General features: G+C 41.2%; 2 protein-coding genes across 5 annotated transcripts; one reads left to right on the top strand and one right to left on the bottom strand.

The window, feature by feature from the left end:
• Window positions 1-8,009: 8,009 nt before the first annotated feature.
• Window positions 8,010-19,993, bottom strand: LOC137616290 (ubiquitin-like-conjugating enzyme ATG10). 3 transcript variants are annotated; one of them, XM_068345930.1, is made up of 3 exons: window positions 19,684-19,993; window positions 18,644-18,728; window positions 8,010-8,732 (listed from the first exon to the last, which is right to left on the bottom strand). In XM_068345930.1, the coding sequence occupies exon 3, from the start codon at window positions 8,723-8,725 to the stop codon at window positions 8,093-8,095; it is 633 nt and encodes a 210-aa protein (XP_068202031.1). In that variant the 5' UTR covers window positions 8,726-8,732; window positions 18,644-18,728; window positions 19,684-19,993; the 3' UTR covers window positions 8,010-8,092. The 3 variants fall into 3 exon arrangements, with proteins under 3 accessions (XP_068202031.1, XP_068202032.1, XP_068202030.1); XM_068345931.1 differs by having other exon boundaries at window positions 19,840-19,993; XM_068345929.1 differs by lacking the exon at window positions 19,684-19,993 and adding an exon at window positions 19,438-19,677.
• On the top strand, window positions 19,990-26,468 carry LOC137616291 (uncharacterized). Of its 2 annotated transcripts, none has more exons than XM_068345932.1 (4): window positions 19,990-20,133; window positions 24,137-24,549; window positions 24,953-25,154; window positions 25,602-26,468. In XM_068345932.1, exons 2-4 carry the CDS (start codon window positions 24,547-24,549, stop codon window positions 25,748-25,750), a joined length of 354 nt encoding a protein of 117 aa, XP_068202033.1. In that variant the 5' UTR covers window positions 19,990-20,133; window positions 24,137-24,546; the 3' UTR covers window positions 25,751-26,468. The 2 variants fall into 2 exon arrangements, with proteins under 2 accessions (XP_068202033.1, XP_068202034.1); XM_068345933.1 differs by lacking the exon at window positions 19,990-20,133 and adding an exon at window positions 20,262-20,285.
• The last annotated feature ends 364 nt before the right edge of the window (window positions 26,469-26,832 follow it).

Here is a 26,832-nt window from a genome sequence, read left to right as displayed (position 1 = left end):
ATGAGGACTCCGGGATAAAAGAGGAAGTCAGCCTGACTCTAGAATACCTCTTAACTCTAGCAAAAAGGGCAAAAGCACTTCAAACAATGGCCAAAGATTGGGACCCACAGATGATTAGTGTTGCAGTTCAGAAATGCAATCGACAGAGCCTTAAAAGTTTATAAGAACCTCCTTATACAAAAGAAAAGGCAGTGTCAGCAACGGCTAATCACTGTTCCTCAGCTGCAAAAAAATACTAGTACTGTACTACTCTTCCAGTGGAAATATGTTATTTTCATTAGTAAAATAAATTTTTGAATATACTTACCCGATAATCATGTAGCTGTCAACTCTGTTGCCCGACAGAAATCTACGGTCGGGATACGCCAGCGATCGCTATTCAGGTGGGGGTGTACACAACAGCGCCATCTGTGGTCAGGTACTCTAGTACTTCTTGTCAACACCACCTCAATTTTTTCCTCGGTCCACTGGTTCTCTATGGGGAGGAAGGGTGGGTCAATTAAATCATGATTATCGGGTAAGTATATTCAAAAATTTATTTTACTAATGAAAATAACATTTTTCAATATTAATCTTACCCGATAATCATGTAGCTGATTCACACCCAGGGTGGTGGGTGAAAACCAGTGTACATGTTAATCAAGAAGCTAAGTATCCCGTATTTTATTTTATTAGTTATTCAAAAATAACATAAAATAAATAAGTACCTGGTAAGGAAGACGACTTGAACCATTACTCTGCCTTTATTAAGTACGTCTTCCTTACTGAGCGTAGCGGTCCTCTTAGGATGCTGAACGACTCTTAGGTGCTGAAGTATAAAGGGCTGCAACCCATACTAAAGGACCTCATCACAACCTTTAACCTCGGCGCTTCTCAAGAAAGAATTGACCACCCGCCAAATCAACAAGGATGTGGAAGGCTTCTTAGCCGACCGTACAACCCATAAAAAGTATTCAAGAGAAAGGTTAAAAAGGTTATGGGATTATGGGAATGTAGTGGCTGAGCCCCCGCCTACTACTGCATTCGTTGCTACGAATGGTCCCAGGGTGTAGCAGTTCTCGTAAAGAGACTGGACATCTTTGAGATAGAATGATGCGAACACTGACTTGCTTCTCCAATAGGTTGCATCCATAACACTCTGCAGAGAACGGTTCTGTTTGAGGGCCACTGAAGTAGCCACAGCTCTCACTTCATGTGTCCTTACCTTCAGCAAAGCAAGGTCTTCTTCCTTCAGATGAGAATGTGCTTCCCTAATCAGGAGCCTGAATAGGTAAGAAACTGAGTTCTTAGACCTTGGAAGAGAAGGCTTCTTGATAGCACACCATAAGGCTTCTGATTGTCCTCGTAAAGGTTATGACCTTTTTAGATAGTACCTAAGAGCTCTAACTGGGCAAAGTACTCTCTCCAGTTCGTCCCCCACCAAGTTGGACAGGCTTGGGATCTCGAACGACTTAGGCCAAGGACGTGAAGGAAGCTCGTTTTAGCAAAAAACCGAGCTGCAAGGAACATGTAGCCGTTTCAGATGTGAAAACTATGTTCCTGCTGAAGGCGTGGATCTCACTTACTCTTTTAGCTGTTGTCAAGCACACGAGGAAAAGAGTTTTTAATGTGAGGTCCTTAAAAGAGGCTGATTGGAGAGGTTCAAATCTTGATGACATAAGGAACCTTAGGACCACGTCTAGATTCCAGCCTGGAGTGGACAACCGACGTTCCTTTGAGGTCTTAAAAGACCTAAGGGGGTCCTGTAGATCTTTGTTGGTGGAAAGATCCAAGCCTCTGTGGCGGAAAACCGCTGCCAACATACTTCTGTAACCCTTAATCGTAGGAGCTGAAAGGGATCTTACGTTCCTTAGATGTAACAGGAAGTCAGCAATCTGGGTTACAGTGGTACTGGATGAGGAAACTGCATTGGCCTTGTACCAGCTTCGGAAGACTTCCCCTTTAGACTGATAGACTCTGAGAGTGGATGTCCTCCTTGCTCTGGCAATCGCTCTGGCTGCCTCCTTCGAAAAGCCCCTAGCTCTTGAGAGTCTTTCGAAAGTCTGAAGGCAGTCAGACGAAGAGCGTGGAGGTTTGGATGTACCTTCTTTACGTGAGGTAGACGTAGAAGGTCCACTCCCAGAGGAAGAGTCCTGGGAATGTCGACCAGCCATTGCAGTACCTCTATGAACCATTCTCTCGCGGGCCAGAGCGGAGCCAACCAACGTCAGCCGTGTCCCTTTGCGAGAGGCGAACTTCTGAAGTACCCTGTTGACAATCTTGAACAGCGGGAATGCATACAGGTCGAGATGGGACCAATCCAGCAGAAAAGCATCCACGTGAACTGCTGCTGGGTCTGGAATCGGAGAACAATACAACGGGAGCCTCTAGGTTATCGAGGTAGCGAACAGATCTATGGTTGGCTGACCCCACAGGGCCCAAAGTCTGCTGCCAACATTCTTGTGAAGGGTCCACTCTGTGGGGATGACCTGACCCTTCCGGCTAAGGCGATCTGCCATGACATTCATATCGCCCTGAATGAACCTCGTTACCAGCGTGAGCTTTCGATCTTTTAACCAGATGAGGAGGTCCCTTGCGATCTAGAACAACTTCCACGAATGAGTCCCTCCCTGCTTGGAGATGTAAGCCAAGGCTGTGGTGTTGTCAGAGTCCACCTCCCCCACCTTGTTAAGCTGGAGGGACTTGAAGTTTATCAAGGCCAGATGAACCGCCAACAGCTCCTTGCAATAGATGTGAAGTGTCCTTAGCTCCTGATTCCATGTTCCCGAGCATTCCTGTCCGTCCAAAGTCGCACCCCAGCCCGTGTCTGATGCGTCAGAGAAGAGACGGCGGTCGGGTTTCTGAACAGCCAAAGGTAGACTTCCTTGAGAAGAAAGCTGTTCTTTCACCACGTGAGAGTAGACCTCCTCTCTTCGGAAACAGGAACTGAGATCGTCTCTAGCGTCATGTCCTTTATCCAGTGAGCCGCTAGATGATACTGAAGGGGGGGAGGTGGGGTCTCCCTAACTCGATGAACAGGGCCAGCGATGAAAGTGTCCCTGTTAGACTCATCCACTACCTGACTGAGCATCGGTTCCTTCTCAGCATGCTCTGGATGCAATCTAGGGCTTAGTATATCTTTGGGGCCGACGGAAAAGCCCGAAAAGCTCGACTCTGAAGATCCATACCCAGGTAGACAATGGTCTGGGATGGGACGAGCTGGGACTCCTCAAAATTGACCAGGAGGCCCAGTTCCTTGGTCAGATCCATAGTCCATCTGAGAATCTCCAGACAGCGACGACTTGTGGGAGCTCTTAAAAGCTAGTCGTCTGACGGAGCCGGACACAAGATCATGGTACTGCTGCACAGTCTGTGAACTGTCAACCATGGGGAAGCGAGGAAGTACAGTGACAACCCGAAGCTGTCTAGACTGTCTGGGTCGTACAGACAACTCCTTATCGGGTTGCTGAGGTTGCCGCACTGCGTCACAACAAGTCACTTCTGCTGGTTGTTGAACGTCTTCCCAGTGACACACTGACTCCGTAAACAAAAAATCCTCTAACAAGGACTAAGCTTGGACTGCATGTCTTGCAACACAGCTCAAGGTCTATGGGAGCAGGTGTGGTAACAGACGGGGTTAGCGACTGAAGTGGAACCATTACCCTCCCTGGAAGCATGCTATGCTTAAATAAAAGTCCATAGGAGGCTAAGCAGCTAAAGGCTCCTCTCCAAATGACAGAGTCCTCAAGGGAAAATCAGAAGGAGGGAGAATAGCACTTTCTCATCTACAGGAACCATATCCAAGAAAAGCTAAGTTCTCTCAGTGAGGGTTTCACTGGTGCAAAAGCAGCAGACTAGAAGGCAACGTTATGAAACTGCTTGACAGTCTAGTGAGTTGGCAACAACCAAAGATGTGTGACTGAGAAGCATGCGGTAAGGTATGCAGAGCATGCTGTATGCAGAGCATGCTGTATGTAGAGCATGCTGTATGTAGAGCATGCTGTAAGGTAAGCAGAGCATGTTGCATGGCGTGCGGCTTATGCTGCATGGGATGAGGCTCATGCTGCATGGGATGAGGCTCATGCTGCATGGTATGAGACTCATGCTGCATGGGATGAGGCTCAAGCTGCAAGGGATGAGGCTTATGCCGCATGCGTTGAGGTACTTCACCTCAGGAAAGGGAAACTCGCCCTGTTGGCAACACTGCATTACTTCATGCATGCTTGCATGGGGTTTTAATATCAACATAAAATTTACATTACATTCATAACTCATGATTCATTTTTGTTTTGAAGATATTTTTGCCATATTTTTGCGATTTTGTTAAAAATATATTGCAAGAAATACATATATATTTTTTTTTTTTTTTTTTTTAAGTAATACGAATAACCTCCATTATCATAATGTTTGTGTAGGCATACATGTATATGTTTAACAAATGCAAGTTATGAAAGTAATGAGGTGTTATTATTGTCATTTGTTATTTCATTAATGACATAATATTGTCTTCAGAGTGCCACCTAGCCACCAACAATAAATGCCCCCCCAAAAATTATATTGGCCCTGAAGTGGCCCCCCCACTTTCAGAGTCCTAGAATCGCCACTGCGCAGAGTTGAGGTTGCTGCCTCAAGGATGGTGGAGGTTGCCGCAACGCGAGAGGTTGGTGCATAGCGCTGGTATCTGGCAACTCCCAATGCGGCAGCTCACGCGTGGAGGTAGGTTGAGGAACCTCAACTTCATACGTCTGGCAGGGTGGACTGCGCAGAGGTGGAGTTGAGGTTGCTGCCTCGAGGATGGTGGAGGTTGTCGCACCGCAAGAGGTAGCTGCCTCGAGGATGGAGGAGGTAGTCGCAACGCATTAGGCTCCTACCTCAAGGGTAGAGGAGGTTGCTGCAAAGCAAAAGGCTCCTGCCTCAAGTGTTGAGGAGGTTGCCGCGTGGCAAGAGGCTCCTGCCTCAAGGAAAGTGGAGGTTGCTGCACAGAGCTGGTATCTGGCAACTCCCAAAGCGGCAGCTCACGCATGGAGGTAGCTTGAGGAACCTCAACAACATACGTCTGGCAGGCTGGACTGCGTAGAGGTGGAGGAGCGCTCGCAGGAGGAGGTGTGTTAACCTTCTATGCCTGAAACTCCTGCATCAACACCGCAAGCTGAGACTGCATTGTCAGCAGCAAAGACCACTAGAGTTTAAGAAAGACAACAACAAACTGAGCTACTGTCCGTTGAAACTGAGGGTCTAAAACAGCTGGTGCGGCAACAGACGGAGTTACTGTCTGTTGCGATACCACCTTGCCTCTCTGGGAGGTGTGCAGTTGTCGTACTGCAGCAAGTCCGAACTGACTCAGTGCTAATAGCACCACCTAGGAGTTGGACTTGCGCGGAAGGGACCGACTTGCACTTAAAAGCTGCAAGATTGGTCCATGGTTTCTGCGAGAAACCTCTTCCGCAGACGAGGAATAAATGGGCTCTCTCGTCTTTGTGTGGGTGGGGTGATCACGGCGGCTACGTGAGTAGGTTACACCCGAAACCACGGAGGGAAACGTCTGTTCGTCGATCAAGGCCTGCTGAACCCATAAGTCCTTCGACATTACTTCTCCCCTGGGCTTGGGAGCTTGTAAGAGGTCCCAGACTAGGCGAACAACTGGCACGAACAGACGAACCCTCGAACGCAACACTGTAAAACTTTGCGCTTATCACTTTATCACTTTTGATTTTCTGTTTGCACTTATTTCACTGAACTCGAAACTTTAAGTGGTTTGTACCTGAAACACGCAATTCTATCCTTCATTAAAAGTTAGTAATTGCGAAAACAGTATTACAATGTAACAGAAAAACATAATGAAAGATAAATAATTCAGTGGCTGGAAAAGAGATTAAACATTAGATCAAATAAACTACGTTTAAAATCTCTCACCGCATAAAGTCTGAGAACAAGAATAAAACTCTAGAAACGTTTACCTTCTTCCCCTAAAGAGACTAGGGAGAAGAACAAAAACGATAACAACGTTACCCGCTTGAACGAAACGTTTATCCTCCTCTCTCTCCCTCCGTCTCTATCTCTCTCTCTCTCTCTCTCTTGACTTAGCATCTGAGAGAAGAGCCCAATTATATATATCGTTAAAACATATTATTGTTAAAGGAAAAAAACTGAAAGGTTTCCCAAATAAAAAGTTCCTTATTAGAATAGAACCATTTAAGCTAAGAAAGAATGAACAAAACGCTAGAATCGGTTTACTCTTACTGCAACGTGACACCGTGATAGACTCTCTCTCTATCGTAACGATAGAGCGCAAGTTGAACGTTCTGAACGTCAACAACTGCAGAGACAAAACAAAACGTTAGTTCAACTTTGAAAACAGTACAAGACTATCAAAGAAATTCTTTCAAAAACATTAAAATAGCATAATATGTTAACAGGTAAAAACGAAATGACGGGCTCAAAGTTAATTAACTTCGGTACCAAGAAAAGACCGCCTACTATTAGGAAAGGTCGAATATAAACAAATATAAAAATTAATTTAAATAAGTTTATAATAAAAGGAAGTTAATCAAAGAGGCCTATAAAAGGCGGAGAGATATAAAATAATTCTATAACTTTGTTAAGCAAAATTAAGAGAGTCTATACTCTCTTCGACACCAACACTTCCGTCTAAGGGAAGGGTCGGCCATTTAAAAGTGAAAGAGAGTTCATACTCTCTTCGTACCAAAATTAAATCAAAAATTAAATCAAATTAATTCCAAAAACTTGCTAAGCTAATGATATAGCTTCCTGAATAGCGAAGGCTAAACTCTAGAGCAAATACATCACCAAATCGTGAGCAATAACTCCAGAATCAACAGCGTATCCATGTAGGTCTAGCCGGAGGCACGACAGAGGAAAAATTGAGGTGGTGTTGACAAGAAGTACTAGAGTACCTGACCACAGATGGCGCTGTTGTGTACACCCCCACCTGAATAGCGATCGCTGGCGTATCCCGACCGTAGATTTCTGTCGGGCAACAGAGTTGACAGCTACATGATTATCGGGTAAGATTAATATTGAAAAAGAAGTTATTATGCTGGATGACAATGACATCAAAGATATTGCACTACTTGAAGAAGTACTGTATATATATATATATATATATATATATATATATATATATATATATATATATATATATACATACAGTACCTATTGAAGTGGTTCTTTCAGAAGCTCAAAACATGTAATGTTCCTCTTGCTGTGAAGTACATTTACCTTATCATCATCTACATACTTTAGTACCACATAGATAATCAGCATCATTAATCAAGTTTTAGTATAATCACTGATAGTGTTCCAATTTTCTTTTTTTACATTATACGTAAGGATGTGGCTACATTGAAGGTAAGTTTTAATTTAAAAAGTGTTCAAGAGTGCATTAAGAGTTTATAAGTGTTGGAAGAATTTATAAAATCTAAGTCTATAAAATTGAAATAAATAAAAAATTATAAAGATAAAAAGAAAATCTGTATCTATTTTGTGGTTCTTAACACCCGTGACAGCCGAGGGATTAGAATACCTGTACTGTATATGAATTAGGTGTACATTTTTGACAATTATTGTAAGTATAAGACAGTAGGACTCCATAGCAATGTTATGATTAAGAATCTGCTGGATGTATTCTTAAAAGTTATTTGCTTTGCAGATGAATGTCTGAAATTAAGAGATATGGTATCAATTACACAGATTTAACATATAAGCTATACACATTTAGTTTGGGGTATCAAGCAGTCTATATAGGTCCATTGGTTTAGGTTAGTTATCAAAGTCAGCCACCCCATCAAAGTGTTCGTTGGGTTGAGTTACTACTGACTACTACCTTTGATGTCCCCAATTAACTTCCCTCAAATTATGTGTCAACAAATAAATTTCAGAGCAAGGCTTTAATCATAATGAAAGAGAGATGTGATCTTATCTTTGGGGTCCTCTAATTCCCTTCAGTAAAGAGGTTTTATTTTTACTAAAAATGTAGAGTTGACAACTTTAAAGTGAAGTAAAAGGCTAAATAAGGTAGTGGTTTGTATTTTAAATAAATAATTTTTGGAAAAACTAATACATTACTCATTTACATATAGAACAATTGAAATAATCACATAGAAAAATACTGGTTAGACAATTTCAGTCCTACCACTGGTCCGAACATACTTAACCAACTTATAATGTATCTTCTGCCTCTGAGTTCTAATGAGGGTTCCTTTTCACAATTTAATTGAGACATCAATTTCATGGTATTACATGGATGTAAGTGAAAGTACGGAACACCTAATACTGGATGATCTTGTTGTGTTAAACTCTCCCATTTTCTAGTCATTACCTGTTCTTTGAATTGCACAGAAATTCTACTCCATATCTCTTCTAACTTCAAAGAAATTCCAGACATATAACATGCATTAAAATATAAAACAGGAACTGAATGGCTTAGGCTATATACCACATGATAATCAAAAGTAACAAAATCACACTGTGGATATGCAGCAACGCATGATGGGTCGTAAGTCTCAAAACAGTTTTCATTTTGGGTACTCAATTCATAGTCATCATCCAAATTACCTGTACGGTTTTCTATTTCATGTGTTTCAGGAAGATGAAGTTTCTTAGAGATGAAAAAATTCCCCTCAATGTCTACATTTCCATTTGTCTTCCAATTATCTCCGATTTCCTGAGATTTGCCGATCAACTCCAAACAGGCATCGACAAACTCTTTGTAGGTTAAACAGCTCATTGTGACACTGAAACATATTTCAATAACATTAGAAAAAAATTTAAAATAGTGATATTAAAATGTTTTTCATCAATTAAAAGTCTATAAATTCACAGCAAGAATCTCAAGTTTACACAACAAAAAATCAGTGACAAGTACTGTACAGTAGTAAAACAAAACAGTGGTGAAACAAATGTCTTTTGCACAAATATTATCCAATTAGTTTACTCTTGTTGAAGAACAACATATGAAAAATTTGGAAATAATCTATATTTTTCTTAACTTGAGCTCTTTACAATGGAGATATATTTCAATGACAGCTGAAGCTAGCCATAAGACCTTTAGCAATGTGTAATTACACTACCAATTTCTAGTTAGCGGGGGGGGGGGGGGACCAGCTACCCTGCTCACACCCACAATGGTAACATTAAATTACTTTGTACTTGCAGGCAGGACTTCTTGGGGGACAGGTAATGGCAGGACTAGTATGTGTAAAGAGCTCAAGGTTCGTATAGTTAGGAAAAATACAAAATATTTCCAAATTTATCATTTGTTCTGGGACTACAGTATATATAAACCCTTTCGCTCTTTACCGTGGACACTCATCATTAGGTGGGTGGAAGTCCTAAACTAACTGGCTAGTGACTGTCCTGGGGTGGGACTCTGCGTTTCACACAAGCTGTTTAGAGATACCATGTCTCCTCACTAACTCTCAACATCTGTGAGAGCTAACAACTCGAGTAATTCGTCCAATGGTGCGAAAACTAAGCATTGTGACATGACTAGGTGACTGTAATCTTGGAGCTAAGCTCTGCAATTAACCCAGACATTGCCCGATTCTGTCTCACTAGGTGATCACGGACATAACAAATATATATTCATATATATCAGGTTATACAAGGGACAATGGTACCCACCTGCAGTCGGAGGAGGTTAGCTTGCAGAGTTCCTAAACTAACTGGCTGGTGACTGTCCTGGAGTGGGACTCTGAGTTTCACACAAGCTGTTTAGAGATACCCTGTCACCTCGCTAACTCTCAACATCTGTGAGAGAGCTAACAACTTGAGTAATTCATGCAATGGTGCGAGAACTAAGCATTGTGACATGACCAGGTAACTGTAATCTTGGAGCTAAGCTCTGCAATTAATCCAGACATTGCCCGATTCTGTCTCACTAGGTGATCAAGGACATAACAAATATATATTCATATATATCAGGTTATACAAGGGACAATGGTACCCACCTGCAGTCGGAGAGGAGGTTAGCTTGCAGAGTTTCTCAGATGCTTAAACCCTAAGAGAGGGGAGAAGGAAGAACAATGAGGCCAGCCACTCGCACACTCATTCTAGTCTTACTACTGGATAATGTCTCCCCTCAACCAATTGCTACTTGTCCTACAAAGGACCTGAGGTTTTTCCAACCATGTTTTATGCAGCCTCCACAGGACCTATCAAGAAGGTATCTACGCTCCTGTAGGTTACGTCTTGCAGGTAGTGGGCTGTGAAGGTTGTTTGGCGTTTCCATATGCCTGCCTTTAAAATCTGTGTTACAAAATAGTTCTTTTTGAACGCCAGAGATGTGCTAGCACCCCTGATGCAATGAGGTCTGGGTCTACAGTCGAGAGGGATGGAGTCCAATTGTAGGGCTCATTCGATCACCTGTCTGATCCAGGCAGAGATCATGTTTCTGGTGATCTTCCTCTTGACTCTACTTGTACTGACGAAGAGTCTGTTGACCTGTAAATGAGCTTTTGCAGTTCATTTGAAATACTTCCTCAACACCCTTACAGGGCACAATACTGTACCAGCTGATCTGGGTCATCAGTTACAGAATGGAGATTCTCAATCCGGAAGGCCCCAATCTAGAATCTGCTAAAGCTGGATTTTGAATCTTGACAACAAACTCAGGGATAAAGCTGAGTGTCACATGCCCCCATCACCTTGAATGGGTGATATCATAGGATAAACCATGTAGCTTGCTGACTCTCTTTGCAGAGGCTAGGGTTAACAGAAAACCCGTCTTCAGGGTCAAGTCACGGTCTGATAACTGACTAAGCGGTTCGTATGGTGCTCCTTTCAGGGCTGGTAGTAGGCGAACTATGTTCCAAGAAGGAGGTCTGACTTCCGATTGAGGGCAAGTGTGCTCAAAACTTCGTACGAAGAGAGACAATTCTGCCGAGGAGGAAATGTTAACTCCGCTCAATCTAAAGGCTAAGTTCAAGGCCAAGCGGTAGCCTTTCATGGTCGAGAATGAGCAGATTTTTCCTCCTTAAGGTACAACAAAAACTGCTCTTACTGGAATAGTGGGGCTGAGAGGAGCCATACCCCTTCCGCGACACCAACCACAAAAGATGGCCCACCACTTCGCCTAATAGACAGCAGAAGACAACTCCCATAGGTAGGCATATCTTGACATCCGCCTCGTAACTGGTTGCAATAAGCCTTTTACTGACAGAAGTTGCTGGATAACCTCCAGGCATGAAGCTGTAGCGAAGCTAATGCTTTGTGGAAGATCTTTATATGTGGTTGTCCAAGTAGATCGCGAAGTGGAGGGAACTCCCTTGGTGCCTCTGTGAGCAGACGAAGAAAGTCTGAGATCCATTCTCCATGCTGCCACATCAGAGCTATTAGGATCATCGAAAGAGCTTGCAAAGTCCTTACCTTATTCAAAAGCCTCCTTAATAGGCAGAAGGGGGGGAATGCGTAGACATCCATGTTGTCCCATTGGTGTTGGAAAGAATCCTGCCAAACTGCATGGCGATCTGGTACTGGAAAGCAGTACACAGGAAGCTTTTGGTTGAAGGACATCGCAAATAGGTTGATCATTGGTGAACCCCACAAATCAAGACTTTGTTGGCTAGGTGATGTATCAAAGACCAATCGAAGCATACGAACTCAGTGTTCCAGCTCAGATTGTCCGCCAGAATATTCCTTTTGTCCGGGATGAAACAAGCTGATAGGGCTACTGAGTTGTCTTCTGTTTATTTTATTATTTCCACAGTTAGATGGCAGAGGGGCTGTGAAAAGTACCTCCTTGCTTGTTTATGTAAGCCATTACCATTGTGTTGTCACTCATCAGCACCATAGTGTGTCCTGAAAGGAGCTGATTGAATTTCTTGAGGGCCAGAAAGGCTGCCCTCATTTCCAGGAGGCTTATATGGCACTGTTGCTCAGACTTGAACCAGAGCCCAAAGGCTGTGTGGTGCAACAGGTGAGCGCCCCACCCTTCTTTTGATGCATCTGTCAAGAGCATCAATTCTGGGGGAGGAGAAAGTCTACTCCCACTAACCTGAGAAGGATGGCATCTGACACCCACCAACTCAAGTCTCTCTTTTACTCTGACAATATTGGAACCAAGTTCGGAGGGTCTTTGCGCCGAGGCCAAAATGTCTTTAGCTGCCACTGGAGAGAACGAGTTCACAGATGAGCCTTGGGTACCAGTTACTCCAAGGAGGATAGGTGCCCCAGCAACCTCAGCCACCGATGTGCTGGTAGCATGTCTTGAGAGAGATATGGGAAAGCTACCCGTTTCAGTCTCTCTATTCTTTCTTAGGGTGGAAAGACTTGGCATAGTTTAGTGCCTATCCTCATCCCTAGATATACCAGATCTTGAGAAGGTTGCAGTGAAAACTTCTCGTGATTTACCATGATCCGCAGATTGGGGCACAACTTGAAAAGTCTGTCTCAATGGAGAAGAAGGGTCTCCCTTGAGTCTGCAAGAATCAGTCAATCGTCTAGATAATGAAGGAGATGAATGCCATTCTTGTGTACCCAGGTGGATACTAGGGAAAACACCAGTGTGAACACCTGAGGTGCTGTAGACAGGCAAAAATGTAGCACTTTGAATTGGTATATCTTGTTGTTTAAAGTTAACCTTGGGTACTTCCCTGATGGTGGATGAATTGGGATCTGGAAGTAAGCGTCCTTGAGAGCCAGAGTTATCATGAAGTCTTTCCGTCTAACTGTCTGTACTGTTTTCATCTTAAATGGGTTTGTTGGACAAACTCGTTCAAGACTGAGAGGTCTATGACTGGTTTACAGCCTCCAGATGCCTTCTTTACAAGAAGAGTAGACTCTAGAAGCCTGGGGAGTTGTCTAAGACCTCTTAGAAACTGTCCTTCTCCAGCATAGAGCACAAAGGAACTTGACATCGCTAGATGTATGGCTAGATGAGGGAGAGTGAATGGGACGTGGAATCCCTCTCTGAGGATAGAGACCATCCAAGGTTTGGCCCCATGGATCATTCACCGCTGCCACCTGCTCTATAGGCATCCTCCCACCAGTGGACTGGTAGAAGGAATGCCCCTCTAGTGGACACGGCCATGCTTTCCTCTCTGCTCCTCTACCCATGGAGCCTCTTGCATAAAATAGCAGCTTAGAAGCTGCCTGTTTAGGTGGTTGCAACCCTTTCTTTAAGTCCACGGAGCTTAACGATCGCTACAGCGGTGGTGCCAAGGAGTAAGGGCAAAAAGTCATTTCCCAATCAAGGAAGGAGTCCTGGCTCACCTTCCTCCATCTCTCATCAACTGCCTCAATGTCCTCAATGTTTAAGAGGGAGGGGCAATCCATTGAGGAGATGCAAAGCTTTATATCTTCTCTCCTAGGCACATGCTTCTGGAATTTTGAGACTACAGTACGGCATGCAGTTGTCTCAAAACCCAGTTGATCCACTGGATGAGGACGTTGTGAGTGAGGAACTCCACCGTCCTGTCACTTGAAAGAAGGAAAGCAGACATTGCCTCCTTCTCCTGGTTAGTGGAGAAGTCTTCATTCTTAAACTGCTACCCCACTGACCCCAAACAGTAATCCAACCATGAAATGGCCCCCAAAGAACACTTTTTAATCCGCATAATGTTTGCAGCATCTGCTGCAGAGAAAGCCACACTCAAGGAAGCAAGCTTTTCCAGAGACATATTCTGGACTAAGGCTAAGATACCTGGATCTAGTGGAAGAGATGACAGATCATCGTTGATGATCTCGTAGTACTTCCTCTGTCGCACATACAGCGGAGGAAGCAAACAAGATGAATTTATAGACCTGAGGGACTGTAAGACTCCAACCACCTAGGTGTAAGCTCTCTTCCTGGCACCCTTGACCCCCTTAGACCAAGGCAAGGCTACCTTAGTCTTGGTGGGCCTGAAGGTGTCATAGAAAAGGTCCAGGACAGTGTCCTTTCCCTCAGATGGAAATTGATCCGATTCAAACAAGGAGTTGATCTCCCGGATGCACAAAAGCCCCTGCAGAAAGACATGATCCAAGTCCTTCTGCTCCAAGGGGGATATCTTCAGGCTGGCAGATACAGGTAGCATACCATCAGAGTGTTCTGGGCTGTCATCAAATGAATCTTCATCCCCAGAGCTCACATCCATAGGAGCCCAGTCAGGGTCAAGTTTGTCAACTGTTCTCTGAACAGAGGCCCAAGACCTCAAATGGAGGCTGCTGTGTTCCAGTCTTACAGAGGTGGACCTGGAATCCGGAAGACCCATCCCCAGATTTGGTTGATAAGACGTTGAGCACCAGTCTTTTGGAATGGTCTTAGCATCCTTCCACTTATGCAGCTGAATGTTAAAGTCTGCAAGAAGAGAAGATTCTCCTTCCTTACCGGTGCCTTAGATCTTATATCTTCGGAGGGCACGGGAGGAGGGGACAAACTTTCGCCATTGGGGTGACCGGTGCCTGTCAATTCCAGTCTATCGGCGAGAGCCGATAGTTGTCCATGAATGAGACGTCTCTAGTAGATCTCAAGCCTCTGCTGGTCCTTGGATAGATGGAGTCCCCTGGGGGGAATAGCTACCTAGTGACCTCATTTCCTCTTCTGCAGTGTGATGGGTATGATAAGTAGCCTTTTCCATTCAGGGTCACGGCTGGTATTAGAGGCCTTGATGTTAATGTGCTGCTGGTACCTAGATGACCGCTGAGGGGAAGGAAGGCGGGGCACTGCTGGAGGAGGAATCTGCTTAACAGCAGTGTTACTGTGCCTTGAGTCAGTTGGGGGACTATTCCTCCGCAAGGAGTTTGAAACCTTTAAAGGGATGGTCAGAGTACCCAGGCAGGGTACCATTGGAGAATCGGGGGCCGGACCTGAGACTGCCTGCACCAGGTCAGCAAACCGTGATGTGTCCTTCAAAAACATGACAGCATTCAAAGGAGGGCCACTAGAGTCTCTCCTAAGTCTTGATGGAGTGCCTAGGAAAGGATGAGCATAACTAGCAACCTTTTTACTCAAGGTCAATCATCCAAGACTGTAAACTTCCCTGCTTCCCCTATAAAAAAGGGAGGCTTATGCTCGAAGATGATCCCAGATTTCCAGTTTTTGATATCCCGGCCATTGAGCGTGCTTCGGCCGAAGCTCTGCGAAATTCGGAAGACAAACACCCTGTTGTGCCATAGCCTTCTTTGCTGCACATGAGCACTGACTCTTATGACAAGGACTTTGCTTCTGAGTTCTCTACATACTCCTCTGGGAGTGAGGGAAGTAGTTTCTTGGGCTATAGCCCAGTTGAAAGTACTGATTTAGATAACCAAGCTAAGAGAGCTCCTGTTTCTATTCATGTTTCGATCCCGAAAGAGCTTATCTCAGACGTGAGAGGGTAAAGAGTGTCACCAACATAGAAAGCGTGAAACTTAGAGAAATGAGGCTTCAACTGTGAATGTCAAGCCTACAGGCTCATGAGACCGACCAGAAAGCAAACAAGGGGCACTCCAACTACACGCGCGCGACCCTCGACTGCAAGAACGAGATCCTCAGGAGCGTGAGCTGTTCAATTACAGCATATACAACTTCCATCACAAGAGCAGACACCTCTTCAAAGAATAGTTCATGCTAAAAAGAGGAGGCATTTCCTCTCAAAGTTTTCTTTGAGAGGAAAACTAAAAAGCGAACGGCTCAGTCGGGTGAACGACCAGTACCTTTTCCTCCATTATAAGGGTTGAGATAGACAGCAAGAAGGAGCACCAACTCGAGAACTCTTCGGAGTTCCTAGTCATTCCCATTAGGGACTATAAAAAGATGTCACGCCCTAAAATGGGAAAAGGCTCTTCGGAGTTACGAATTGATCCTCTACATGCCAAGAAAGGGGAGCCACATCCTGAGAATCCTAGACTAGAGCTGCCAAGGTTTATGGGTAAATATAGGGTTTCTCCAATAGAGAACGTATATCGAAGAGGGCCAAAATCAATCCAAGAGACATGGACATCAAAATCAACCGAAGAACCATCACCACAATCTTATCAAAACTCTAAGTTCCAAGATGAGATGGAACCTCATCCCACTGAACGTCCTGTAACCCCTTATATGTCTCTTCCTTTACCAGGGTGGAGAAAGACAGTGCCTTCTACAAGAGACTGTATAGTTTGGCGATCAAGCATTTCTGCCTCCCCTGAGCCAGCCGAGACTTCCCATGTTGTCGATTCGCCGGGTCCTGATGTCGAGAGACCCTTTATGTCTACCTCTACTGAGCTGGAGGAAGAGTCTTCTTTCCTGAGGTGATGCTCTAAAACCGCCCTTCTCGGGAAGGCAGATATCCATCGACTTGCTTCTCAAGAAAGCACACACCTCAAAGCATCATCTCAAGTTGCCATGATCGCGTCAGACTGAGAAGACTATCCAGAAGCTGGACGCACAATTTTCTGCAACTAAAGAGTTCTTCAAAGTTATATCCTCCTGTCTTCTCAAAACAGAGGAAGTTTTACATAACAGAGGGAGCTCATCCTTAGCCACTCCCCTTAGGCCCTGAGGTAGCTACTCTAACCCTAGGGATGTCAGCAGAAAGGCTTGCACAACAACCATTAGCTTTCTCGGCCTCAGAGACTATGAATATGAAGGCAGCAGCAATGTTAGTTCTTGAGGCCTCTTCTTGGTTGGACCACTAGTCTGGCACATTATCATACAGGTATTTTGTGGTATCCCCGAATCTGGTATATTTTGAGATACCTTTTCAGGTGCGAAAGCAATGAAGTTCTTGTTAAGCTAGGCTACTTACCAGTGGAGCAACTGGGTACTGAAGTGCAAGGATGCAGTGGTCAACAAGTTCGTCAAGCACATGACCTTCAAAGACTATGATTTTGAAAAACAGCTCACTGACACAAAGTGCTTCTCTCTTTCCCCAGGATTCAGCGGATGCGGGAGTGGAAAAAGGCAAGATAAGCCTCCTCCTTCAGAAAGGTCACAACCTTTTAACAACCATAATATTTTACAGTGCCTCCTAAACACTAGAACTTGCCCCATAGGCAGCCACCTATAAGAGAGAGGCACAACAATGAAAATTACCAGTTCATGAGATCAACTGACCAGAAGCAGCCTTTTTTGCTGAAGTCATCAAGCCAAATGAGGGCGCGGTCAACGAGGACCTCGTTTGGAGGGTGATCCCCCCATTGCACTACCTGTGGGGGGATGCATATCAATGTATGTGAATGTGTTTAGGGCCTTCCAGGACTGGTAGACACTGAAAGGGCAAAGGGCGGGACCCTTCCCCTTTATACTTGGTAACGGAAGAATACTTCTTTTGATGGCGCACAAGCGGCATCCAAGGAAAACCATCTTCCTTAAGCTCATGTTGTCAGCCACACACAAGAGATAGGACAGCAACCGAGATGCTGCTCGCCAGGAGAAAATATGTTGGTTGAAGGCAGGTAATACATGAAACTGTAACACAAATACAGTTACAGTATCAGAAACCAATGCATATCCTTGCTTCTTCCATAAATATCCCTCAAACATGAATGAAACACAATTCATTCAAACTGCAAGAAAATGCAAAAGATTAAAGCAGCCAGATGTGGACACCGAGAAGTATGTCAGTACTATTGAGCAACCAAAGTCAAAGTGAAAGTAGTGCTACCTATTAGGTGGGTGGGGTCTACCAACCAACTATTAACCAGCTGTGATTACTTCGTTAAAAAGCTTAAGGTTTGTATTATGCATAGGAACAAAGTAATCAGCCTTACGCTTGCTTTAGTCTGACTGCTTGTTGCAAAAATAAGAGCTGTGAGGCAGGAACATTGTATGATAAATTCTAGGTAAGCATGCAAAAGAAATCTTGTTACTAAAAAGTATAATTTTTTCATTAAAAAATCATTACAGATATGCTGGAAAAATTAAGATTTGCTTTGTTCTAGATAGTTATACAGTATCAATAATCATTGTTACATTAACCTTTCCTTGTTTACTACAATTTGAAAAACTTCAAGTTATGTTTTGGCATTCCTGTAACATGGCAAGTGGTACATGGTTCGCTAAGCATATTGATCAAGTGGGCGAGTATTTTCCTACACAAAAGTTCAGTGATCCAACTACCTACACATTATCCCAAAATTGGCTATAATATCTCTCCATGTTAGATTAAGACATATAATTTCAAATAAGGTCTGTGGGGCTAGCCAGAACAAAAAAGAATATAAATTCATCACTAGAAAAATCAAATAAAATCTGAGAACATACATTGTCATAAATGATACGGCTTCAAGTCAGTTAAGGAAACAGGGTGGATGAACTCATCCCCAAAATAAGTAAGGATCCACCACTCTAGGTTAGGTTAAGTAAGGTGGGCATGGTTAGGGAAGTCTTTAAAGGAAATTGAGTCACTGTTATAAAAAAAACGTAGGGGTGCATGTACAATAGCGGCCACCTGTATGTATTATTATGGCTAACTTAGCATACGGCAGTGTAAGGGGGGGTCGCAGGGGGGGGGGGGGCGTTAGCCCCTTGTTAGGTAAGTAGGTAAGGACACATCTTGTAAATTAGGTTGGGGGGAAAGTTTAGGTTAGTTGACGTCCATTTTTAATCCACATGGGAGGAACTGGCCGCTGATATACAAAGGCTCCAAAAAGTAAAACGGTAACATAAGATATTCTATCCTAACCAAACTTACCCTAACCTAAACTAACTAAAAGAGAAATTATATATACCTAACGTGTCAAAAACTATCCGATGTGTTCTTACCGTAGGGATTCCAGGTTCCTCGTCGCTCACTCAACGCTACCAATGTGGGCCCACTACTAAACGTCTAGCTGCAAAGCGCTACAATCTGCAGGAAGTTCATTATCATTAGCTACCTCCTACACAGACGGCACATCTTGCATACTTTTATTTGTAACTTTTATAGTTTCTCTAATATATTGGGAAACCTCTTTGGTTGGCTATTCTCATTTCAGAGTATATGTATACAGTAGTCAATTTTTTTTAGTGAGGCAGATTTGCACCGACTCGCAGGGGTGCCCATATAGCTCGGAAAAGTTTCCTGAAAGCTGATTGGTCGGAAGTATCCAAACAAAAATACTTCCAACCAATCAGCTATCAGAGAACTTTTCTGAGCTAAAAGGGCACCTTCCTGCGAGTCAGTGCAAATCTGCCTCACTAAAAAAATTGATTATAGTTGATATGGATGGGTGAATCTTTCTAGCATTAGTTTGAAAACCTCATATTTCTTCAAGATAACTGTTACAATAAAGGGTATCCTATCGCAATCACAGAAGATAGTACTCACTGGAAAACTGACAAAAACAGACGATTAATTTTGATAATGATATTGACATTAATAATTTTAATAATAATATTAATAATTTTAATCATTCTAATTTTAATGGTTTTAATAATAATAATTTTAATAATATTAATGATAATCTTATTTATGTTAACAATAATAATTTTAATAATTTTGATAAATTTTAATGATAATAATAGGAAGTTTATCTTAATAATTTTAATCAAAAACAAGAAATATGATTTAGTGTTACCTTGCCAAGAAGAAAGTTGGTTAGGAAGCCAATAAAGGTATGAGGCTGAACCTTAGGGTAAGCTAAGGATTCAGCCGTTTAGATGGGGGCTGGCCGGTAGATAGAATAAGACTCCTTGCTTAGGTTAGGTTGAGAACCTCAATTGTAACTTTCTGAATTTTAAAATGTATGAAATTTAAAATAGTTCAAAGTACCGATTAATAAACTTATGTTCATTATAAAGTGTTATAGTAAATATCTATTAACACTTTCATTATTAACTCTAATTTCCTCCTCTAAAGCTAAATAAATGTTCTTTTGTATATCTTTTTCATTGTTATTTCTAACATTTTCCAAGTCTACCATATTCAATTCTGTCTTTATTAATATGACAGCTTCTTCCTTAGCGCCAAGTTTACATACATAAATGTAATATTTTCTTCAATTGTCATTTACAAACTTCAACTTGGTCATTCCTGCTTTCTTTCCTTCTATTTTTCTTTTAATTTCACTTGTCACTCTACATTTTATTTCTTTCTCCATAAAAACAAAAAGAAAAGAATATTTAAGAATAACAAAACAGGGTACAATCTTTCTATCCGAAGATAGTACCTGAACATAAGAAATGTTTATCGACTAGTAAGGCCAGGTAGTTGCAGACGATGCTTTCGGATTTGTTTATCTGGAGGTATTTGTACACGAAAATACATAAAGAAGGTTTGTATAGTGTTTCAATGTTCACTTATCTATTGAATATATCACTATTACAGTAGTAGACGTGTGGGTGGATGTATGATAGAGGCCACCTGTATGTATAGTGACGGTTGACGAAGAATAGGGCTGTTTAAGGGGCATGGCTTGTAGGTTTGGTAAGAAGGAGTGAAATTAGTTAGTATCCCTTTTTTATGCACGTTTGGGGGAGCTGACCACTCATATATAATGGTCCCGACCTGTATCGATAGGACCTTATTACTGATAATCATAATAGACCTATCACTGTATCAGTCCGTGACTGGACCCGTGGGTTTGAATGACTGAACAGACATTGAAAAAAAAAAATTCTCATTCCTACATATTATTATTATTATTATTATTATTATTATTATTATTATTATTATTATTATTATTATTACTTGCAAAGCTACACCCCTACTTGGAAATGCAGGATGCTAAGAGCCTAGGTGCTCCAATATTGAAAATACCCCAGTGAGGATAGGGAGCAAGGAAAAATAGAATATTTTGAGAACAGAAACATTAAGATAAATATCGCCTATATAAACAAAACAGGAGTAAGAGATTAAGATAGTGTGCCCGAGTGTACCTTCAATCAAGAGAACTCTACTCCAAGGTAGTGGAGGACCATGGTACAGAGGCTATGGCACTACCCAAGAATAGAGAATATTGAAGTAAAATATTGTATAATATTGTATCTAACCCATTTCAGAATTTTGCGATAGAGGGGTAAAAATGGGTAATTTTCACTTTTTTGACTTTTCTCGACTGATATACATATCTGGTTGCCAGACATAGAAACAATTTTTGCGCCACATTGAGTTGGTATAGAATTTGAGCCCCATACATAGTATAATCAGAATTATGAATAATATTGTATCTAACCCATTTCAGAATTTTGCATTAGAGGAGTAAAAATTGGTAAATTTCACTTTTTTGACATTTCTCGACTGATATACATATCTGGTTGCCAGACATAGAAACAATTTTTGCGCCACATTGAGTTGGTATAGAATTTGAGCCCCATACATAGTATAATCAGAATCATGAATAATATTGTATCTAACCCATTTCAGAATTTTGCATTAGAGGAGTAAAAATTGGTAAATTTCACTTTTTTGACATTTCTCGACTGTTATACATATCTGGTTGCCAGACATAGAAACAATTTTTGCGCCACATTGAGTTGGTATAGAATTTGAGCCCCATACATAGTATAATCAGAATCATGAATAATATTGTATCTAACCCATTCCAGAATTTTGCATTAGAGGAGTAAAAATTGGTAAATTTCACTTTTTTGACATTTCTCGACTGATATACATATCTGGTTGCCAGGCATAGAAACAATTTTTGCGCCACATTGAGTTGGTATAGAATTTGAGCCCCATACATAGTATAATCAGAATCATGAATAATATTGTATCTAACCCATTCCAGAATTTTGCATTAGAGGAGTAAAAATTGGTAAATTTCACTTTTTTGACATTTCTCGACTGATATACATATCTGGTTGCCAGGCATAGAAACAATTTTTGCGCCACATTGAGTTGGTATAGAATTTGAGCCCCATACATAGTATAATCAGAATCATGAATAATATTGTATCTAACCCATTCCAGAATTTTGCATTAGAGGAGTAAAAATTGGTAAATTTCACTTTTTTGACATTTCTCGACTGATATACATATCTGGTTGCCAGACATAGAAACAATTTTTGCGCCACATTGAGTTGGTATAGAATTTGAGCCCCATACATAGTATAATCAGAATCATGAATAATATTGTATCTAACCCATTCCAGAATTTTGCAATAGAGGAGTAAAAATTGGTAAATTTCACTTTTTTGACATTTCTCGACTGATATACATATCTGGTTGCCAGACATAGAAACAATTTTTGCGCCACATTGAGTTGGTATAGAATTTGAGCCCCATACATAGTATAATCAGAATCATGAATAATATTGTATCTAACCCATTCCAGAATTTTGCATTAGAGGAGTAAAAATTGGTAAATTTCACTTTTTTGACATTTCTCGACTGATATACATATCTGGTTGCCAGACATAGAAACAATTTTTGCGCCACATTGAGTTGGTATAGAATTTGAGCCCCATACATAGTATAATCAGAATCATGAATAATATTGTATCTAACCCATTCCAGAATTTTGCATTAGAGGAGTAAAAATTGGTAAATTTCACTTTTTTGACATTTCTCGACTGATATACATATCTGGTTGCCAGACATAGAAACAATTTTTGCGCCACATTGAGTTGGTATAGAATTTGAGCCCCATACATAGTATAATCAGAATCATGAATAATATTGTATCTAACCCATTCCAGAATTTTGCATTAGAGGAGTAAAAATTGGTAAATTTCACTTTTTTGACATTTCTCGACTGATATACATATCTGGTTGCCAGACATAGAAACAATTTTTGCGCCACATTGAGTTGGTATAGAATTTGAGCCCCATACATAGTATAATCAGAATCATGAATAATATTGTATCTAACCCATTCCAGAATTTTGCATTAGAGGAGTAAAAATTGGTAAATTTCACTTTTTTGACATTTCTCGACTGATATACATATCTGGTTGCCAGACATAGAAACAATTTTTGCGCCACATTGAGTTGGTATAGAATTTGAGCCCCATACATAGTATAATCAGAATCATGAATAATATTGTATCTAACCCATTTCAGAATTTTGCATTAGAGGAGTAAAAATTGGTAAATTTCACTTTTTTGACATTTCTCGACTGATATACATATCTGGTTGCCAGACATAGAAACAATTTTTGCGCCACATTGAGTTGGTATAGAATTTGAGCCCCATACATAGTATAATCAGAATCATGAATAATATTGTATCTAACCCATTCCAGAATTTTGCATTAGAGGAGTAAAAATGGGTAAATTTCACTTTTTTGACATTTCTCGACTGATATACATATCTGGTTGCCAGACATAGAAACAATTTTTGCGCCACATTGAGTTGGTATAGAATTTGAGCCCCATACATAGTATAATCAGAATCATGAATAATATTGTATCTAACCCATTTCAGAATTTTGCATTAGAGGAGTAAAAATTGGTAAATTTCACTTTTTTGACATTTCTCGACTGATATACATATCTGGTTGCCAGACATAGAAACAATTTTTGCGCCACATTGAGTTGGTATAGAATTTGAGCCCCATACATAGTATAATCAGAATCATGAATAATATTGTATCTAACCCATTCCAGAATTTTGTATTAGAGGAGTAAAAATTGGTAAATTTCACTTTTTTGACATTTCTCGACTGATATACATATCTGGTTGCCAGACATAGAAACAATTTTTGCGCCACATTGAGTTGGTATAGAATTTGAGCCCCATACATAGTATAATCAGAATCATGAATAATATTGTATCTAACCCATTTCAGAATTTTGCATTAGAGGAGTAAAAATTGGTAAATTTCACTTTTTTGACATTTCTCGACTGATATACATATCTGGTTGCCAGACATAGAAACAATTTTTGCGCCACATTGAGTTGGTATAGAATTTGAGCCCCATACATAGTATAATCAGAATCATGAATAATATTGTATCTAACCCATTTCAGAATTTTGCATTAGAGGAGTAAAAATTGGTAAATTTCACTTTTTTGACATTTCTCGACTGATATACATATCTGGTTGCCAGACATAGAAACAATTTTTGCGCCACATTGAGTTGGTATAGAATTTGAGCCCCATACATAGTATAATCAGAATCATGAATAATATTGTATCTAACCCATTTCAGAATTTTGCATTAGAGGAGTAAAAATTGGTAAATTTCACTTTTTTGACATTTCTCGACTGATATACATATCTGGTTGCCAGACATAGAAACAATTTTTGCGTCACATTGAGTTGGTATAGAATTTGAGCCCCATACATAGTATAATCAGAATCATGAATAATATTGTATCTAACCCATTTCAGAATTCTGCAGATTGATGGATAAAAACGGGTAACTTCAAAGTTGGGTTACTTAGGTTTCATACTGGTGCTAGTATTACGTTATGGGTTGGAGGTTAGCTGTGGAAAAAGACCGAGAATTTATCAACATAGGCTATAACACTTCAACGTCCAAATATCCTGAGCGGGATCTTTAAAACACCTACTTTGTGGTATTCAAGGTGAACAAGTTCATGCTTGAATGAAATTTACTCTTTGGCAACTCATAGCTACACTCCTCTGCTCTTTGAATCAGCCAATCAAAAGCTGCCTGCCCCTCTCATCAAAACTGTTGGGCGTTCGAAAGACACCTCAGGCATCCTCTGGTTGGAAAAGCGTCAAGACATATCGCAGCTACCTCCACAGATTTGCCCACTCCCCCAACCTTCGTAATCATGGTAAGTACACAGTGACTGTGAGATAGTGAAGCCTACCTTTTGATGTGGATTTGCAGTGCTTTAGTGTTACTGAAGTGTCGTAGTGACTAATGAAAAAAGTATTGATCACATGCGGGATACTTAGGTCGAGTTTAGAGAGACCACGCTCATCCCACGTGGAACCTTTTGGACCGTAACGGTTAAACCAGCCAATAGAATACGACACCTAACAAATTTATTTTAGTGCTTGGTTTAGAAATTTTTGAATATTTTTACTAAAAATGATAGTGATGATTTAGAGATGTTAGGTTCATGTGCATGTAAATTATTAACTTACAAGGGATTGAATGATAGGTTTTTGTTAGGCAAAGTTACATTTTTTCCATTACATGAATTTAGAATTGTTTTTTTTATGTTTTTGCAGTTTCACAGCCATATGTTTTATGGGCATCGCAATGCTGCATTGGAGATTCAGGATTGTACACCATGGGTAGCCCCTGACGATGCCGAAGGAAGTGATGTGGACGAGGGCCCTTTGGACGTTAACAGTGATGACGACGACCCTACCGATGTTCCTGACGCAGGCCTTACTCAGGAGGATGCCTTTGACCCTTCTATCTCTGGAGGTTAGTATGAGAGAGAGAGAGAGAGAGAGAGAGAGAGAGAGAGAGAGATATATATCTGTTTTAAAAATTGTTTTTAAAAGTCTTGTTGTTATAAGGGTTCTTTAAATTTTGTTGCTCTTTAAATGGTGTGTAAACAATGGGTATTTTTAAAACTTATTTGTTTACTTGCATTCTCACTGACATACACATGCACACACATGCTCTCACACAAGCACACATTAATGCACTCACACATGCACACGCAAGCACACACAATGCACACACACAATGCACACACACATGCAGACCCACATGCACACACACAAGCACACATGCATGCACACACAAGCACACATGCATGCACACACAAGCACACATGCATGCACACACAAGCACACATGCATGCACAAACACAAGCACACATGATTCATTTACTGTTTCACTAATGTTACTTTATTCTTGTTTCAGCTCGCAAGGTCAATGTTGTCCCTCAGGAGATGCCTGTGGAAGAGGAAGCTGAGGTTGAGCATAAGAGGTCTGTGCTGATGAATGGAAAAAGGACGACATTGATATCTAGTCCCTGCCAAACTTCATTCATCCACAGCCGGACTTTTTGAGGGAACCTTATGAATATTTCTCCCAGTTCTTCACAGCTGAATTGTGGGAACACATTGTGTTCCAATCCAACCTGTATTCAAGACAGAAGGATGTAAGTAGCAACTTCCACATATCAGAAGAGGATCTTATGGTTTTCCTTTGCCTCATCATGTACATGGGCCTGGTTTCCCTCCCTAGCATAGTCGACTTCTGGGCCGTGAAGACCAGGAGTCCTCAAGTTGCAGACTTCATGTCCAGGAACCGCTTCAAGTCAATTTGATCTTCCCTTCACTTCAACGACAATGACCAGGCAGCAACCACAGCCTCCCAAGATTGATTCTTCAAGGTGAGAGTCCCCTTCACCGAGGTCAAAAGAGTTCCTGAATTTCCCGAGACCCCTATCCACTCTATTGAAGTGATCGTCACCTACAAGGGCACAAGGGCCGGTAACCTTCACCAGCATGTAGCCAAGAAGCCTGACAAGTGGGGGTACAAGTTGTTCTGCCGCTCCAGCGTGGCTAGATTTGTGCTGGATGTACGAGGAATGCAAGGTGGCCCTATGCCTCACTAAAAGTAGGAATTGCTTTGCTTCCTTTCATAAGGTTTGTAAGTAAGTGTGTACTGTATGTTTCAATTTTTATAATTATGAGTAAGTTTTATTATATTTTGTGTATTTTTTTACTCTTTTTGTTTTGTATTGTATATTGTATTTCTTATATTAATTAAATTGTAAAGCCATCTCTGTGTTTCTGTTATACATTGGAACAAAAAAAAGTGATTCATCAATAATAATCATATGATTTGTGGGCAAATCAACTTTAGTATAAACATGAAAAAGTTTACCGTTATGGCCCAAACGATCCCATATGAGATGAGCATGGTCCGCCTAAACTTGCCCAAGTTACCTATATGGGATATTTTATTGCATGCAATTATTTCACTAATTTTGAAACTTTTTTGAAAATACATAGGAGTAAAAAGGTCTTGATATTTACCAATATAATAACCTACTAAAAGGATTTTTTAAAGTTTCCCATAAAACCTAGGGTGGACTTTAAAGGGATAATGTGTTTTACGATTGCTGTCGCAGTTACAGGAATAT

This window comes from Palaemon carinicauda, chromosome 22 (assembly GCF_036898095.1).
Source record: "Palaemon carinicauda isolate YSFRI2023 chromosome 22, ASM3689809v2, whole genome shotgun sequence".
NCBI lineage: Eukaryota > Metazoa > Arthropoda > Malacostraca > Decapoda > Palaemonidae > Palaemon > Palaemon carinicauda.
Note: the sequence above shows the minus strand (reverse complement) of the source record. Positions and strands in the feature narration are given on the sequence as shown.

Excerpts from the sequence above, each read along its gene's own strand:
- LOC137616290 (XM_068345930.1), bottom strand. The coding sequence starts at position 8,725 with ATGAGCTGTTTAACCTACAAAGAGTTTGTCGATGCCTGTTTGGAGTTG.
- LOC137616291 (XM_068345932.1), top strand. Across the intron at positions 25,155-25,601 it reads TGACCCTTCTATCTCTGGAG|CTCGCAAGGTCAATGTTGTC; the intron begins GTTAGTATGAGA and ends TTCTTGTTTCAG.